The sequence below is a fragment of the Brachycentrus maculatus genome, unplaced genomic scaffold, assembly GCF_059751285.1.
Source record: "Brachycentrus maculatus isolate JH-2025_06_01 unplaced genomic scaffold, ASM5975128v1 h1tg000258l, whole genome shotgun sequence".
NCBI lineage: Eukaryota > Metazoa > Arthropoda > Insecta > Trichoptera > Brachycentridae > Brachycentrus > Brachycentrus maculatus.
This window is the reverse complement of record NW_028281009.1, coordinates 1,241,053-1,256,324: the sequence shown is the minus strand read 5'-3', so window position 1 is coordinate 1,256,324 and position 15,272 is coordinate 1,241,053. Positions and strand designations below refer to the sequence as shown.

General features: G+C 31.5%; 3 protein-coding genes across 5 annotated transcripts in view; 2 read left to right on the top strand and 1 right to left on the bottom strand.

Moving 5' to 3' along the window:
• Positions 1–442: 442 nt before the first annotated feature.
• mRpL48 (mitochondrial ribosomal protein L48) lies at positions 443–2,943 on the top strand. Its single transcript, XM_088265856.1, has 4 exons — positions 443–569; positions 646–759; positions 986–1,119; positions 2,465–2,943. Exons 1-4 carry the CDS (start codon positions 555–557, stop codon positions 2,760–2,762), a joined length of 561 nt encoding a protein of 186 aa, XP_088121982.1. The 5' UTR covers positions 443–554; the 3' UTR covers positions 2,763–2,943.
• Positions 2,944–4,331: 1,388 nt separating this feature from the next.
• BBS8 (tetratricopeptide repeat protein 8) lies at positions 4,332–9,953 on the bottom strand. 2 transcript variants are annotated; one of them, XM_088265855.1, is made up of 7 exons: positions 9,872–9,953; positions 7,654–8,082; positions 6,721–6,999; positions 6,200–6,469; positions 5,777–5,931; positions 5,161–5,335; positions 4,332–4,635 (listed from the first exon to the last, which is right to left on the bottom strand). In XM_088265855.1, the coding sequence occupies exons 2-7, from the start codon at positions 7,942–7,944 to the stop codon at positions 4,426–4,428; spliced, it is 1,380 nt and encodes a 459-aa protein (XP_088121981.1). In that variant the 5' UTR covers positions 7,945–8,082; positions 9,872–9,953; the 3' UTR covers positions 4,332–4,425. The 2 variants fall into 2 exon arrangements, with proteins under 2 accessions (XP_088121981.1, XP_088121980.1); XM_088265854.1 differs by lacking the exon at positions 9,872–9,953 and having other exon boundaries at positions 7,654–8,169.
• The window catches only part of LOC148305957 (WD repeat-containing protein on Y chromosome-like), a 13,089-nt gene continuing 6,366 nt past the window's right edge, over positions 8,550–15,272 (top strand). For both annotated transcript variants that reach the window (XM_088265853.1, XM_088265852.1), the window contains exons 1-7: positions 8,550–8,921; positions 9,564–9,764; positions 10,957–11,068; positions 11,360–11,760; positions 12,210–12,386; positions 14,100–14,333; positions 14,772–15,024. In XM_088265853.1, the coding sequence (XP_088121979.1) occupies positions 8,634–8,921; positions 9,564–9,764; positions 10,957–11,068; positions 11,360–11,760; positions 12,210–12,386; positions 14,100–14,333; positions 14,772–15,024 (1,666 nt within the window). In that variant the 5' untranslated portion in view covers positions 8,550–8,633. The remainder of the gene's footprint in view (positions 8,922–9,563; positions 9,765–10,956; positions 11,069–11,359; positions 11,761–12,209; positions 12,387–14,099; positions 14,334–14,771; positions 15,025–15,272) is intronic.

Below are 15,272 nucleotides of genomic sequence, written 5' to 3'. Positions count from 1 at the left end.
AATTGATAAATTAAGGTTTTTTTGAGTAATTGGTTACAATAACATAAAATAAATTTTACAATTGAAAATGTAAAAGTCAATTTTACATTATTATATTATATTGCATGAAAAAAGTAATTGGACCGTTAAAAAATAAACTTTTGTTGTTGCAAATAATTGATAAATACTGCAAGTAAATTAAATCCACGTCCAGAATGTGTTTTTTTTTAAACTACGTCTTCGGGGTGAAGGATTGAAGTCTTGTTCCACACCTTAAATACAGTTTTAAAAATAGTTGTTCACACAGTATGTAATTTTTTTTTAAATCGGTATATATGACACGTTTTATTTTAAGATTACGAGGGTCAAAACTGCCAGGCGTCTATATTATAAGTCACGTTTTAGGTGTGTACTTACTCTATGGTCTAAATTTGACAGATTATGTCTACTTATCTCTGTGATCATTTTCAATATAACCTTCAAATTTAAAAATCAAATATCAAAATAAATTTACATATTGATAGAATAAACATACATGTCGATTTTTATTTTATAATCTAATTATAAAACAAATAATGGCGTTTTGGAAGGTACATTAAAAAATACTTCACAAAATGTAAAATAGGTATCCGAGGAGGAAATCATTATTATTTTTTTCATTTATAGGTGTCAAGATTTTTACTTTCTACAGGAAATAATATTCGTAAAACATCACCATTTCCTCGAAACTATTGCGCATATAATAATAACAACAATGTTTATGAACCAGATTATCTTGCCGTGAGTGTAACATTATATTAATTATCATATTTACGACCAAGTTTTAAAGTTTTTTTTGTCCTTTTGTATGTATTTTTTTTTAAATACTGCTATATGGCTCTCCTAGTACACTGTAACTTGCCTTAATGTTACAACGATATAGGTAATTCTGTACCCTGTATATTCGATGGAGTTATGTATAAATACACATATGATTCGTAATAAAGTATTGATATTATTTTTTCAGGAAATGGAACCGGATACTCCTATATATGACTCATTAAATATTCAAATAAAGGGCTATGATTATCCAGTTATAGAAAGTTTTCAGAGACTTGTCCATAAATTTGCAGAGACTTTGGATATTGAAGTTGATGAAAGGTAGGGATTTTTAATTAAAAAAATAATATATGAATTTTTCTAATGTTGGTACTTTTAAATTATGAAAAAAGTAATCAAGAACGAATCGCACACAAATATAAAATTAAATGTGTTCCTGAAAACAATGCATTTAAACAATCAACTTAATTAAGTTAAAAAACGATGAGGCCTTGCCTTCATATTTTTAATGACATGATCATTAAAAATATGAAGGCAAGATTCTGTGCTCTTGATTCATGGATTTGGTAATGAAATATATTTATATATATTTTTTTATATTTATTGTATTTAAATTATAACATGAGTCATGATACAAATAATATTTAATGATACAATATTTCAGTAACGAATTACCTCTCTAATAGAGCGTACTGCTCGTGTTTAGGGATCCCTACCTATTTTGCAAACAAAATATATTTAAATTGAAATTATAATTACAATTTATTAAATAAAATAATAAGTAATGTATATTTGAAGGAATACCGATGGCAAAAGTGAATGAGTTGAAGGTTGAAAACATTTATTTATTTATTCAGACATATAATAAAATAAGCTATATAAAACATTGAAAAGTATAAAGCAAAAAATTAAGATACTTTAAATTCAAAATAAATATTACACCCAGTTGAGGAAAAAAATGGAAAATCCGTCTCAAAGCAGTGTGTTAATTCAACTGCAGAAACATTTCCACAAAGTAAGCATTAATAATATATAAAGCCAATATGTACATAACATTAAAATGTAATATTATTTATTTTATTTTATTTTATTTTATTGGAAGGAAGAACAACAGTTACAATATATGATACATACAGAATACAAAAAATAAAATCATGAGTACCAATTATAGTTCTTCACAACTATACATAAGAGAGGTCTATATAAAGGAAGAGACATGAGACAAGGATGGGATAAAGAGAAAAGGAGATGGCAGTGATAGGAAAAGAAGAAAAGGAAAGGACAGGGAATAGAATTACTTTTTTAGGTTTATAAGATTTCGAACAATTTAGCTTTAAATTACGTTTAATATGTGTTTAATATCAGATAATATTCACATTTAAACTTTGTATTGTCCGGGAGGGTGACAATGGTACTTCTATAAAATACATTTAAAAAAAAAAACCTCTAAATTGTCAGTTTGTGACTTGCAATACAAACACTATACATATAGCAGAGATAGACTGAGGAAAACTCGGAATGATCAAGTACTTCAAATACATGTGTCAGACTGGAGACTTTTTAAGTGATGTGTTACATAGGTTGGGTCGATATAATAAATAGTTGCTTCATCGGCAATTATAGGGTAATAATAGTAAGATTATAAAAAGATCTCTTTATATTGCAGTTGGGCAACACCGTGCCAGAAGTTAAAACTACAAAAATACAGACCGATGAGTACCGTGGTCGATACGGAATACGTGCTCTCTGTATATGAGAGAAATATTCAAATCTGCGATGTGCCTTCCACAAGTTACTCGTTACTACTTCGACTGATACAAGAATCTATTCCGGAGGGGGTTTCTATAGAAGTTCACGAGTCACTAGAGGAACATCAAGAGATCCGATATGTTCCCGATAATCAGCTTAAAGCTCTCAAGGTTCAACTAACTGAAATGGGCGGTCCATCCAAGAAGAAAAAATAGAATATTACTTGATCATTGTAGGGTGATTAAATGAAAATATTTTGCATTGATCACTAAATATTTATGTTTAGTCTAAAATTGGATGACCATTTAAAAAATATGTATATACATGTATCCAAGGTGTTCAGTATTGTAGAAAATATGGTTTTGAATAATTACTGTAATAAATTCATATTATAAACTGGATGTTTCTTTTTTTATACAACTCATTTGAGATAACACTGAATGTTTATTTGTTTTTATTATTATTATCAAACTTATTACTTCACATAACATACTCTTATACATGGCAGGTGCCATGGCGTAGTTGGGTAGACTGCATCGCCGGTTTGATTCCCGCCAATTGCAAAATAGATTTATAAAATATTTTTTTTTAATTGGTCAAGGTGATTGTGATGTATTTTTCACATTTACTTTACCTATCCTTACTATCCTACGTGCAAACAACCCTCTAAAACATGGGTGGCCAACCCGCGACCCTTACGCGGCCCGCGGACATATGATGAATATATTTTTAAACCAGTGTTATAAATGTGATACACTGTTTTATACATCAACAAAATTTATGCGCTCAAGTATTATCTATGAGCCAAATTATGCATGTTGTTATAAAAACTCAATGGAGCGCTACGTGCAGCGCAGTCAAGGGATAACTGGAGAAGAGTCATTGCTTCTGCAAGGGTCACAACCCTCAGCAATGAGGATTAAGACGGAGAAGAAGTTATAAAAACAGTGAACTATATCCGTTCGCACACTCTTCAGCATCGTCAATTTAAGGCAATCTTGAAAACCAGTAAAGCTGTGCAATTTCAGCTATTGAAATAGCTTTACAAAAATTAAGTAAACGTAAAGAAATTAAAATCTCGTACTTAGTGGCCATTGATAAATGGGTTTTATTTTAAATAAAATTGGTAATATTTTTCAACGTTTGTTTCCTTCGCAAATCTGATCGTAGTAATTTTTTTTTTCACAACTACCCTGATTGCACTTTCTGATTACCTCTGCGTTCAAATTGTTTATAATACTTACAAAAAATCAATAAGTATGAAATTCGTTGTTATAATTTTTTTCTAATGTCTGTATGCGGCCCTTGGGAAAATTTTAGGTTAACAATGCGGCCCGGGGTGCAATTTGGGTTGGCCAGGCCTGCTATAAAAGAAGAAGCTTTGCGGAGTCATTTAGAAAAAAATCATCATTGCTAATTTACGCAGTATTCTCATATTTCAATGCGAGTCTAATATGATGATTATGGTCAAGAGTATTTATTTAGTATTGAGGGGTATAAATAATACCTCTGTTTACCCGTATACATGCTTTTTCCCAGGAAAGTTGGATCCATCATCCATTTAGTGAGCATTTAGATCATAATGGAATTATTAATACACGAGGAGTGCAAGATATGAAGTGAGTGGCTATTCAATATATTGCATCAAGAGACTCAATATATATGTACGAGTATGTAAATCTCTGACCAAGAACTCTCAGCTGTCCTTCCATTTCTTACTGAATTGTCTAGGTTTGAGTGTTTAGTAACATAAACTTGTATGATTCAAAAAGTTAAATTAAAAATACTTTCCACATGTTTATTTAACAAAATAGTATTTTTATAAAATATTGTTGATAGCCATTTTGTTTGATGAGATGACGCAATCTGATGATGTAACTAGAAGGCCTTAATATTGGTGAGGTTTTCTTTGGCCTCAACCAATGTAGGGTCGGCTGAGAGAGCTGCAGAGAGAAGAGATTGTGCAGTAGTGGACCTTCCGCGACGAGCCTCCAATGTTGCCAGGTTGTTCAAAGCGGCGGCATGTGAGGGATCCACACCCAGGCATAAACGCAGGCACTGAGTGGCCAAATTCACATCTCCGATTGACTAAAAAAATTTAATTGATTAACTTATCAATAAAAATGTTTATGTACATACATACTAAATAAATCTGGGTAACTTTAAACTCCTGGACAACATTGACCAAAATTAAAAATATTTCAATTTTTACCACTCTTATATCTGGTTCAGTGCACTACAGATATAACATTTTACTGACTTTGAAAAAGACACCTTCTTACTTAACAAAAAAATTAACACATTTGAAAACATATTTCACCAATCTATGGTATAGTATAATAATCATTGAATGTCAGTCTGGAGTTTGCGTGTTTTTAATTTGGTCATGGTAACAATTTTATTTAGCACATATTTTCTCGAATATATCTCAGAATTAATGGATGTTCTTATGCAGTACATTATTAAAATTTTGATATCATTTATAATGCTATTTAGCATTACCCTGATTTATCAGGTACCTAACGATAAATACGATAAGTATTGATGTATATTTAATATAATTTCTAACAAGGGAAGATATATTCATAACATAAATACACATATTTTACTTACCAACGCTAGATGTGAGAGATTGTACCATAGACTAGCGCACATATTAGGTTCTGTAGCTAGAAGCAGTGCCCTTCTAAAGCAAGCCAGGGTCAGGTCCCAGTGTTGTGCACGAAGACAGCATAGTGCCAGATTGCTGAACACTTCAGCTGAATAAGCCCCCATTGCCAAAACGCGTCTGTCAGTTATAATTATGTTAAATGAAGTAATCTTATATGGAATTATTAAAGACACATTTTCATAGACTAAAAAATCAGTCAATAAATAAAGTTTAAAATAAGATTATTATCATATAATTTTCAGATAAAAAGGGTATCAAAATATTCTACTAAAAAAATAATAACATATTTGTATAAATAACAGATATTTAAGAGTTACTGAAACATTACAGAATTGCAAAAAATATAGAATAACTTTGTACAATTTAATTTCTTTTGTTTGTTGATAAAACTCATCTTGAAGTAAAATAATATTTTGAATACAGTAATAAGAGCATCATAAAACGTATAAAGTAATTTTTATTATTTACCTAATATGAGAAGTAAAAGGTAAAATCTGAAGCACTCATTTGCATTTGTCAATGTATTTTTTAATACAAGGTAGACAATATTAATTTTACCTGTAATATCTAAGAGCTAGCTCCGGTTGATCATTATAGAAGTGGTAAACAGCGATACTGGCAATGGCTTCTGTATTCATAGCATCTTGTATAGCAACTAAGCGATATACTTTAACAGATTGTGGCAGTTCACCTAGGGCTTCGAGTAATCTTGCCTAAAATTTAAAACTCTTGAATGAATAACAAAAATTATAATTGATCTCTCTATTAAGCCCTTCTTAAATATAAACTTTTCATAATATTCCCATTATAAAGCAAGTGATACATACAAAAATCACATCCATAAAAACACGATAGTTTGATTATGTAATTATTGTTTTCACCACTATAACTCAAAAATGCAGACGTAGCTATCAATGCTTGAAAATAATTATTTTTAAATTGTCACTTAAAACATTTTGCATACATATTTTCAAATTTTACCTGTTCTGTCAGTAAACCGACATCTCCTGGAAAAGATTTTTCAGCAGCCCGACACACTTGCAGAGCGGCGGTCGGTTGGTCAAGGCGACATAGGACCCGAGATAGTCGCAGAGGGGTGTCACAACGCCGCTGCTGCTTGACTGCACTCTGGAGTTGCTGTTCTGCATCTCTCAATAGCCCCAAGGCAAGATAACAGCGGCCTAGGGCAACCTTCCACCACCAGTCTGAGAAGTTACACGCTTGCGTAGCGTGTACTGCCAGTTCCATTGCCTGCCGGTCAGATTGTGAAGTAAAGATTGGTAGCATATTTTTTATAGTTAAAGGTTTCATTTAAGTATTTAGTTAAGAAAGTTATAACTATGAAAGGATTATCATTTTATCAGTTTTGCTCTTTTTTAACAAGATTAGGCTTAGTTAGATAATTAAAAATTTAAAAGACCTTTTTACTTACAGAGGTTTATTTAAAACATTTCTTTTGAGAAATTGAAATCAGTATCATAAATATTATAGTGAGTATTTACATTTTTGTAATCTCCCTCATGGAAGTAGAGATATTCGAATAGTACTTTAGCCACTCTTTGATCCCTAGCATACTTAGGGACCTCGAGCCTAGACAGATCCACCAGAGGTTGACTTCTGTCGGCCTCGGAGGCTGTCCCGAGGCGCACAGCCCTAGCATGAGCCGTCGCTAGAGCAGCACGCGCTGTGGCGGGCGTCCGAGCCGTACGAGATAGTCGGGATGTACCAGCTCGGGCTGTTGCGGGAGTGTGAGCTGTGGCCAGACCAGTTCCCGGGCGCCGCTGAAATAACAATTGAAGTTCTCAGACACCAAGTACTCACCAAATTAGGTTACTGATAACTTCTATATCAATATTTTTAATTTAGGAAACACCCAGAAGATACAAACTCGTCGGTTGGCAAATCTTACAAAACCTAATACATTCATTAAAAATGTGATTAACAAAACTGTAAAAGTCTCATTTTATGTAATAGTTTTCCATTTATGATGATAATATGCTCTACATAGTGAGCGTTTATGAATGGTAGAAGATGATAATGATTGTAAGAAATAATTGTTCTATATATTATCTAGGATTTTCATGGTCATGCTAACTGTGTTTTTCTAGATTAATTATGCAATGTATGTCATTCATACTCCTTGTCTTTGTTCTGGACTGTATTGTATCAAACATTATCCAGGAATCAAGGTTTAGTATAGCGGTCCAAAATGTTATCAAGAAGTGCGATTGGTACATAATAATAATAATAATAATAATAAATTGGGTTGTGGTCCCATTGTTAGTTTCTGGGTTTGAACCCACTATACCACAAGTTGATTTCTATTTTTACTAACGGGGCACTTAGGTCTACAAAATAGTAAGAAATTGAAATATTTTTGTATGTTATAAGTAACAGAAGTATTTATCTTTAAAAAAACTTTTTTTTTCAAATACCAAAGCTGTGTTAACAGTCTGCAGCGGATGCCTGAGAGAAGTTCCTGGTCGTGGTGCCGTTGCCACAGCTTCGCTCCAAATCCCCTCCCCATTTCCCAGCTCTCTAATCCCACCGTCAGCCCCTTCAGCATCCAGTTCATCTAGTTTCACACAAGCCGTCAGTGCTTGCAATTGTAATATCCACGCCGCCTGATCCGAAGGATTGTTTAGTAAAATAGTTGCACATTTCTCTGAGCATTTTTCATATTTTCGATTTCTGTACAAGATGAGAGCCTCATATAAAGGTTCCATTTACTTTATTCAAATTTGAAATGTTGCAAGTTCTTACTTTATTATTATTTCATATTCTAAATTAACGGGGAATTGAATACTTAAACTTGTATAAGTGTTTTATCTTAAACTTAAAAAATTCCAGGACCAAAGATTCTTCTACAAAAGAACACAAACTAAATTAACAATGAACATTTCCAATGCTTCGTTTATGTATAAAATCAATATTTAATATCATGATATGACATTTCCCATGTTATTGTTTTTACTTGGTTGCCTAGAAACCAATTTGGAGAGAAAATAATTATGGTTTTTATGGCAACATTTAAATGTTGGCAATCAATGTATTATCAATCATGATTTCACCTCTCTATCATATAACTGTTACAAGGACTTGCAATTAAAACAAATAAATTAATCGGATATTTTAAAATAAAATGAATTAAAGCAAAATGTTTCACATATTTTAAAACGGTTTACTAATAATAACTGATGTAACATTCCCAAAACTGTCACTGTTTTTACTAAAAATAAAGAAGGCACTGAGTTTTGGTAGTTAAGTAACAAGTTATATTCATATTATTTAAAATAATTTAATGTTCAGAATTTAAAAAATAAATATACATTGTTGAATAAATTTAATATAATGACCTTTTTTACATTTTTGTTTGTAATTATAAATTAATTAAATAGTTTAATTTAATGTTATTATGGATGAAAATGAAGAAGAAGAATCGGAGAAGTCTGAGGAATCTCTTAAAATTGAAGAGTCTGTTATAAAAGCTAAAAGTAGAGATATAAAAGATGAATCTGTTGAAGAAATAAAAAAAAAGATTGAGTTGGATAAAATCTGTGAAATTAATAGCTTGCCACTGGTGAAAGAAAAGTTTGATGCTGCTTTATATAATGTTTTAGATAGAGTTGGATTACAAGAAGCTCTTAAAGATGTATTAAATATTGAGTTTGATGATGAGGATTTCAACATATTGTTTTTAAAAGTAGGTAAATTGTTCCATTTTTATTGGAATATGCTGTCTATAGATTGGGTCTCAATTACAAAGGAGAAAAAATCCAGTAAGATTAACACCCCAACAATATGGTTTGCATTCTCTGCAATATGTAGTTAACGCCTTTGTAATACTACCCTTAAGGAATGAAGTTTATTTGAGTATTTTGGGTAAAAACCTCCATCTCTTAAGGTTCTTGTGAAGTAAATAGAGTTAAAATTTTATTGTATTTATTTGAGATTCATTCTAAAATATTTTGCATACTAAGAAACAAGTATTTTTTTAACACTTCACTTTTCATTTTTTGCTTAGTTCAAATCTGTGCACAAATACTTGATTTATGTATTAACTCGGAGATTCAATAAATACTGAATCCCCGAGGTTATCAATATATTACTTAACTATTAGGCATGAATGATATTTAGCCAGATGCAAGATTAAAAAATGAAACAACTTAATATCTAAGACCCAGTAAAAATAATACCCAGATCTGTCTGTCCTATAGAATGTCCCAGTTATTAAAATTAGAAATCATATTAATTGAACTCCGTAACAAGTGACGCTTCATTTTATATTATTATTTAGAGGAAATAAAGTATATTTGTATGTTTCTTTAAATTGTATGAATTCTAGATAAACTCCAATAGAAATGGCGTAGTGAACTGGGATGAATTTGTGTCTTACTTGTTGTTGTGTTATGCGGCTAAGGATAGTTTAGAACTGAGATATGAAGCAGGAGGGCTGGTGCCTCCAATTAGCATGAAACCAATAATCCTCAAATCTAGACACCCTCACGCTATACATGAAATATGCTTTTCTCTCAATATTGACAAAGTAGGTGATGGTTTTTTTTTTAAATATAGCTATACTGTATTTTTATAAAAATTCTTCAAAAAATAACTAAATTATACAGATACTTATCACAACCAAGAAATTAATACCTTTTGTCAGTAAGAGAAAACTTCTAAGAACAGTTTTTTTCCATGTGATATAATGAATCCATATTGCCACAGTGATTTTTCTCCGTCATCGTCGGTTAAATATTCAAACTTTTTTTTAACATCAATATCAATAAATAAATTTAATTTTTTTTTGTGATAGACTTTCTAGATTCTATGGATACCTTGAAAATATATTTTTTATGTACATAAAGAGAATCTAATTTTATTTTTTAAATATATAGAGTACGTTATATCTGATTTATTTATGTCTGGTCTAGTGTGAAAATTTAATTGAATTCAATTTATTTATTCATTTTTAATTAATATACACATTACAAACTAAAATTTAAGGTGTATACATTAACGAAAATCTAAAATAAGTAAGAATACTATTGGTAAAGATGCAGAAGAATCCCGCTTCGGAATACTTTTTCAGACACATGGAACAGATATTCGGCGTCATATTCAGCATAGCGGTAGCTCTTTCTACAGTGATAACCAACGGCAGGTTGGTCCTGTATATAGGACTTTGAAACAATCTATGCTGACGCTGTCTTAGGTAGCTATCGGGAACATACAGACCAATCCTCCGGATGATTTCAGGATTATCGATCATACCGCGCAACGATCGATAAAAATGCGTAATCAAATACACATTCCTTCTAAAATGTATATATCAATGTTCCAACACACTATCATACTATTACTCGTAACAGTGAATCTCTTTTTTAACATTTTTTATTGCAGTTTTCTCAGTTTTTTGTTACATGTAGTTTTATTTACAAAAATAATTTCTTGTATAAGGACCTAATATTTTTAATAGTCGAAGAATTAACAAAATAACCGTACATTGTTTTACACTTGCTCTCCTCTAATTTTTTCAATCACTGAATACGTTTGTGCACCCATAGTTAAATTGATAATTTCATGTAAATGCCATGTTTACATTACATCAATGTGTCATCATTATCTGAAAAAAGCACTTTTTTAAAATTTATTATACGTGTTTAATTTTGATGGCTAAAAATGCTAAACTTTTATCTGCAAAATGATATTGTAAATAACTTTATTTAAAAACATAACAGAACAGCTGGGGCAATCCTATTCAAGGGACTTACGTTACCCTTAGTTTTGAAGGAGTCGTCAACTGGTGGACTTTGGATATGGAGTTGATTAGATCTACTACAGCTGATTGTGGTAAGTATTATTTTCTTGAATGTTTTTTTGGTGATACTGGTTTCAATAAGCACCTTTTCATCTTCAGGGATAGATATAAACTGTACATATCCAATCTGAAGTACTTGTCGAAATCGGTTTGAAAAAGTACCAAAAGTAAACGTGGTTAAAAACGAAGTTTACATTTTATTTTAAATAGTAGTAAGCATTAATTTCTTTGAAGTACAGAAGAGTTAGGTTCTCTTTCAAAATTACTCGGTTATTTTACTTTGAATCTTTTATATTATTATTCAAAAGATGATCAACTTCTAGCTATGAAAAGAGATTCCAATACAAAGACCACCCTCCTGCGAGCTGTATGCATGCCGGATGTGAACATCCTTGCCATATCTACTTCACAAAAAGAACTTTATTTCTACGATACCACGGCTGGAGGTCTGACAGCCCGAGTCATCATAGTAAAATGGGATTACAATATCAGCTGCCTTCATTTCCACAGCGATAATTTTCTTAAGCTGTTGCAGTCATTCAGGTTAAATGTAGGAGACTCCATAATAGAAAGGCCCAAGGAACAAGATCAGACCTGCTTTCTTGTAGCTGGAGATGAAGGAGGAAATGTCTTTATTATGTCGTTTAACACATGGAATCTCGGGCCCTTCCAAAAGAGAACTGGCAGGATGCTAACCAAACTCACTTTCAAAAATCTTGTTAAGGTCAGCAAATAGAGTGTATTTTATTAATATTTTCTAATGAGAGAATTCATTAATATTTCTCTTGATTCAAGTATTGGAGTAGGCTCTTAACTTCTTTTGCATAAATTGTAATGTTTAGTCAATACCCAATATTTAAAACGGATGGAATATATTTTTTTAATTATTCATAATCCTATTTATAATCCTATTTATAATCCAATTTATAATCCATGTAAATAATATATGATTAAAAAGTCAAATATTACTTTCTAAACAAAATTGAATAAAATAAAATTCCATGTGGAAACATGTGAAACACATTACTGATTTAAAGAATAATAAAACAATCCACAAAACATTCATTCACTATAGTTTTTTGTACAATTACACAGGAAAAGTATCCAATATTTTTAATTTGACGGATGAAAGGTTATGAATCTAGACTTTAAAAAAGATTATTAAATTTCTAGGGAAAACTAAGTGGAATGGCGGTGAGAGAGTTGTATGGACTACATAGTGCTCCAGTGTGCCAGGTGTCATACTATTCCAGCCTGAGCAGCGTAATATCCTGTAGTGATTGCACCACTGGACTGACTACTTACAGCCTAACAAATTCTAATATGCGCAATATTTTTGCCATTACCATGGTATTATCGATTGCCTCATTTTTTATTATTACTATAAAATAGAATAAATCTAAAGTGAATTCACAGAAATGGAACTACATACCAATATCCAAAAAAATATAATGTACCAATATCATAACAAGATACAACAACATATTGCTCACTCCTTTCAAGAACGTTATAAATCAAAAATTGTCAATTTTCAGTTGTGCATGTTTTCGGAATGCCCAAAAATTGTACTATATCCTAGCAAAAGAGGCATATTTTTAATTTAATATTTACCCGCTACAGAGCAGAAAGTGTTATTTTTGCATTTTTAAGAAAAGGTATTGTTTAATTATTTTTTTAAATATACTTAATATTTTTCAAATGGAGAAAAAACCTTCAGATTTTACCTAAAAAGATTAGTTACACAGTAAAAAGTTCAATAAGTGGCTTGATATTTATTTTTAATAAATTGTATTATTTTTTTAAACATTAAAAACGTTCTCCTGAAAAATCAAGTATTTTGATTTATGACGTTCTTGAAAGGAGTGAGCGATATGATATGCAAAAAAATTAAATTTAGTTCTAAACCTTCTCCTCCCGGTGATATGTATTTGCTACAACTTGACTTTAAAAATAAGAATATCAATATAAATTATAATAGATACGGGCTCAGAATTTTTGTAATCCTCCGTAATACTTTTACGTCCTACATAAAATTATTATAATATAAAGCTATTCATTTGCAGCGACAGAAATAAATAAATTGTAAAATAAATCGGGGATAGAATCACCAATACACAAACGTTTCTCAGAGTATGCGTGCGTGCCGCACTTTACGTACACGAGCATGTGGCTTCATACTGTTTCCGATGATTTTCGCTCATTTTGGCAGCGCACGAGTCGTCGTTCGGGGTGGTCATATCGCTGCGCCAGCTTTGGTGGCAATTGCAATGTATTTTTTTCTCTTTTTTAGGTATTTACCAAAGTTAACATTACAAAGTTGATGCATTTCAATTATGCTTAATAAAAACAACATTTAGGAATATTTACATTTTTCTCATTTTTAAATCACATTTTCATATGGTGTACAAAATACATATCACCAGTGCACGCGGAAGTTTTTAGCATCGTAAGGGAAGGGTTAATATAGTTTTTTTCTTTCTCATAGGCCTTTACAATAAGCTCACAATATAACCAATTCCTATAACATATAATTCCAAACATAAAAACAGGTCAAAAATGTTCTTTAAATTTTTTTATCACATACCTGTATGTAAAGAGTCAAATTATGTCCCGTGAATAGTGTCACATACTCTTGAGTCAGCATTTCAATTTACTCCCACTCTGCTATGACTGGGTAGCTATTTTTAAGTACAAATAGCTCAGCCTTACCTGAAAACTATTATTTTCAAATAAATTGATAAAGACCTAATAAAATGTAATGAGGGTCACAACCCTCAGTAATGAGGAATAAGACGGAGAAGAAGAATAATATAATGTAATCTTGGCAGTTCCTGGAGACCCTTAGTAATTGACACCATAATGGAATTTTGTAAATCCTCATTTTATTAGTTTGAGTAATTTTATTTCACAAATTAAAAAGAAGTAGAAAACTCTGGGCAGTATCGAAATGAAGATGAAACCTATACAATCTTTCATTTTTCTCATCGCCCATAGACATTTTCACTTGAAAGCACATACAGTCATATTCTATATGACAACATTATGATTGTTTGATTTTCACAGGGTGTTTTGTGCTTTACGTTTGATGAGGAATGTCATACTATAGCAACTGGCAGCAGTAACGGTACAGTCTTTCTGTGGAGTGCGTTTGTCCCGTCACGACCTAGCTGCAGATTCCGTGGCCACCATGCTCCCATCCGCACCGTCTTCCTGCAGTCCAAGAGTACCAAACTGTACTCCCTCGATACCGCACGCATCATCAAGGTGTGGAGTACGCGAGACCAGTCATGCCTCCAGGTGATATGAATAATATGTAATATGACATTAGTCCACCTTGCCAAGGAGTGCTTTTAACAGCAAATCAACACAAAATAATCCATAAAAACTACATATTATCCAATTAAAGTTTAAATTGTTAAATTTGGATGCCTAATTTACAGTAACTTGGAACTTAACAATATGTATAGCTAAAAATCAAATCTTGCCAAAAATATTTGTAAAAATATTTTTATGTTGAAATAATATTTTTATAAAATATCAAGAACATTTACTTCGAAATTCCATCTAATTTCCTTCTGCATATTTAGTCAAATTAAAATATCCTATTTTATTTTTTCAGGGGTGATATTATGCACATAAAAAATGTATACTTAATTGAATGTATCAGATGATCGAAATGTGTGTAATGTAACGGCATGGTTTATGATCTCTTTAATTAATTGATTTCATCTATAGACCTACAGGGACATACCATCAAGCATAGGCGACCACACGCCCATTGTGAGTGTGTACAACATTGCCAACAGAGACCTGATCTTGGCGAGTTTGCAAGTAGCCATCATTCGCTGTGACCCCAAACTGAATCAGCTCCATACAGACGGCTTTACTCATGCCAAGCCCGTGTCGGTGGTCTTGTACAATGCACTCTTCAAGACAGTGGTCACATGCGGGAGTGATAGCATCATCATATGCTGGGATATTACAACTGGTTACTCTTTTGTTAACAATTTAATTAGGAAAAATATATCCTTACTGATGTGGTCCAATTTATTATATTGGTATTGCTATAACAAAATTTAATAAAAATTCATTTGCGATTAGTATATATGCAAAAGCAAAGTTTTTTGTTTTCTCTGCAGTGAAAATTAAACTACTAAAATTAACAATAAGTGTCTTTACGTTTTTAACCCTTTGGTTAAGTGAGTGTTACTATATTGCCTTTCGCAACATTTTCTT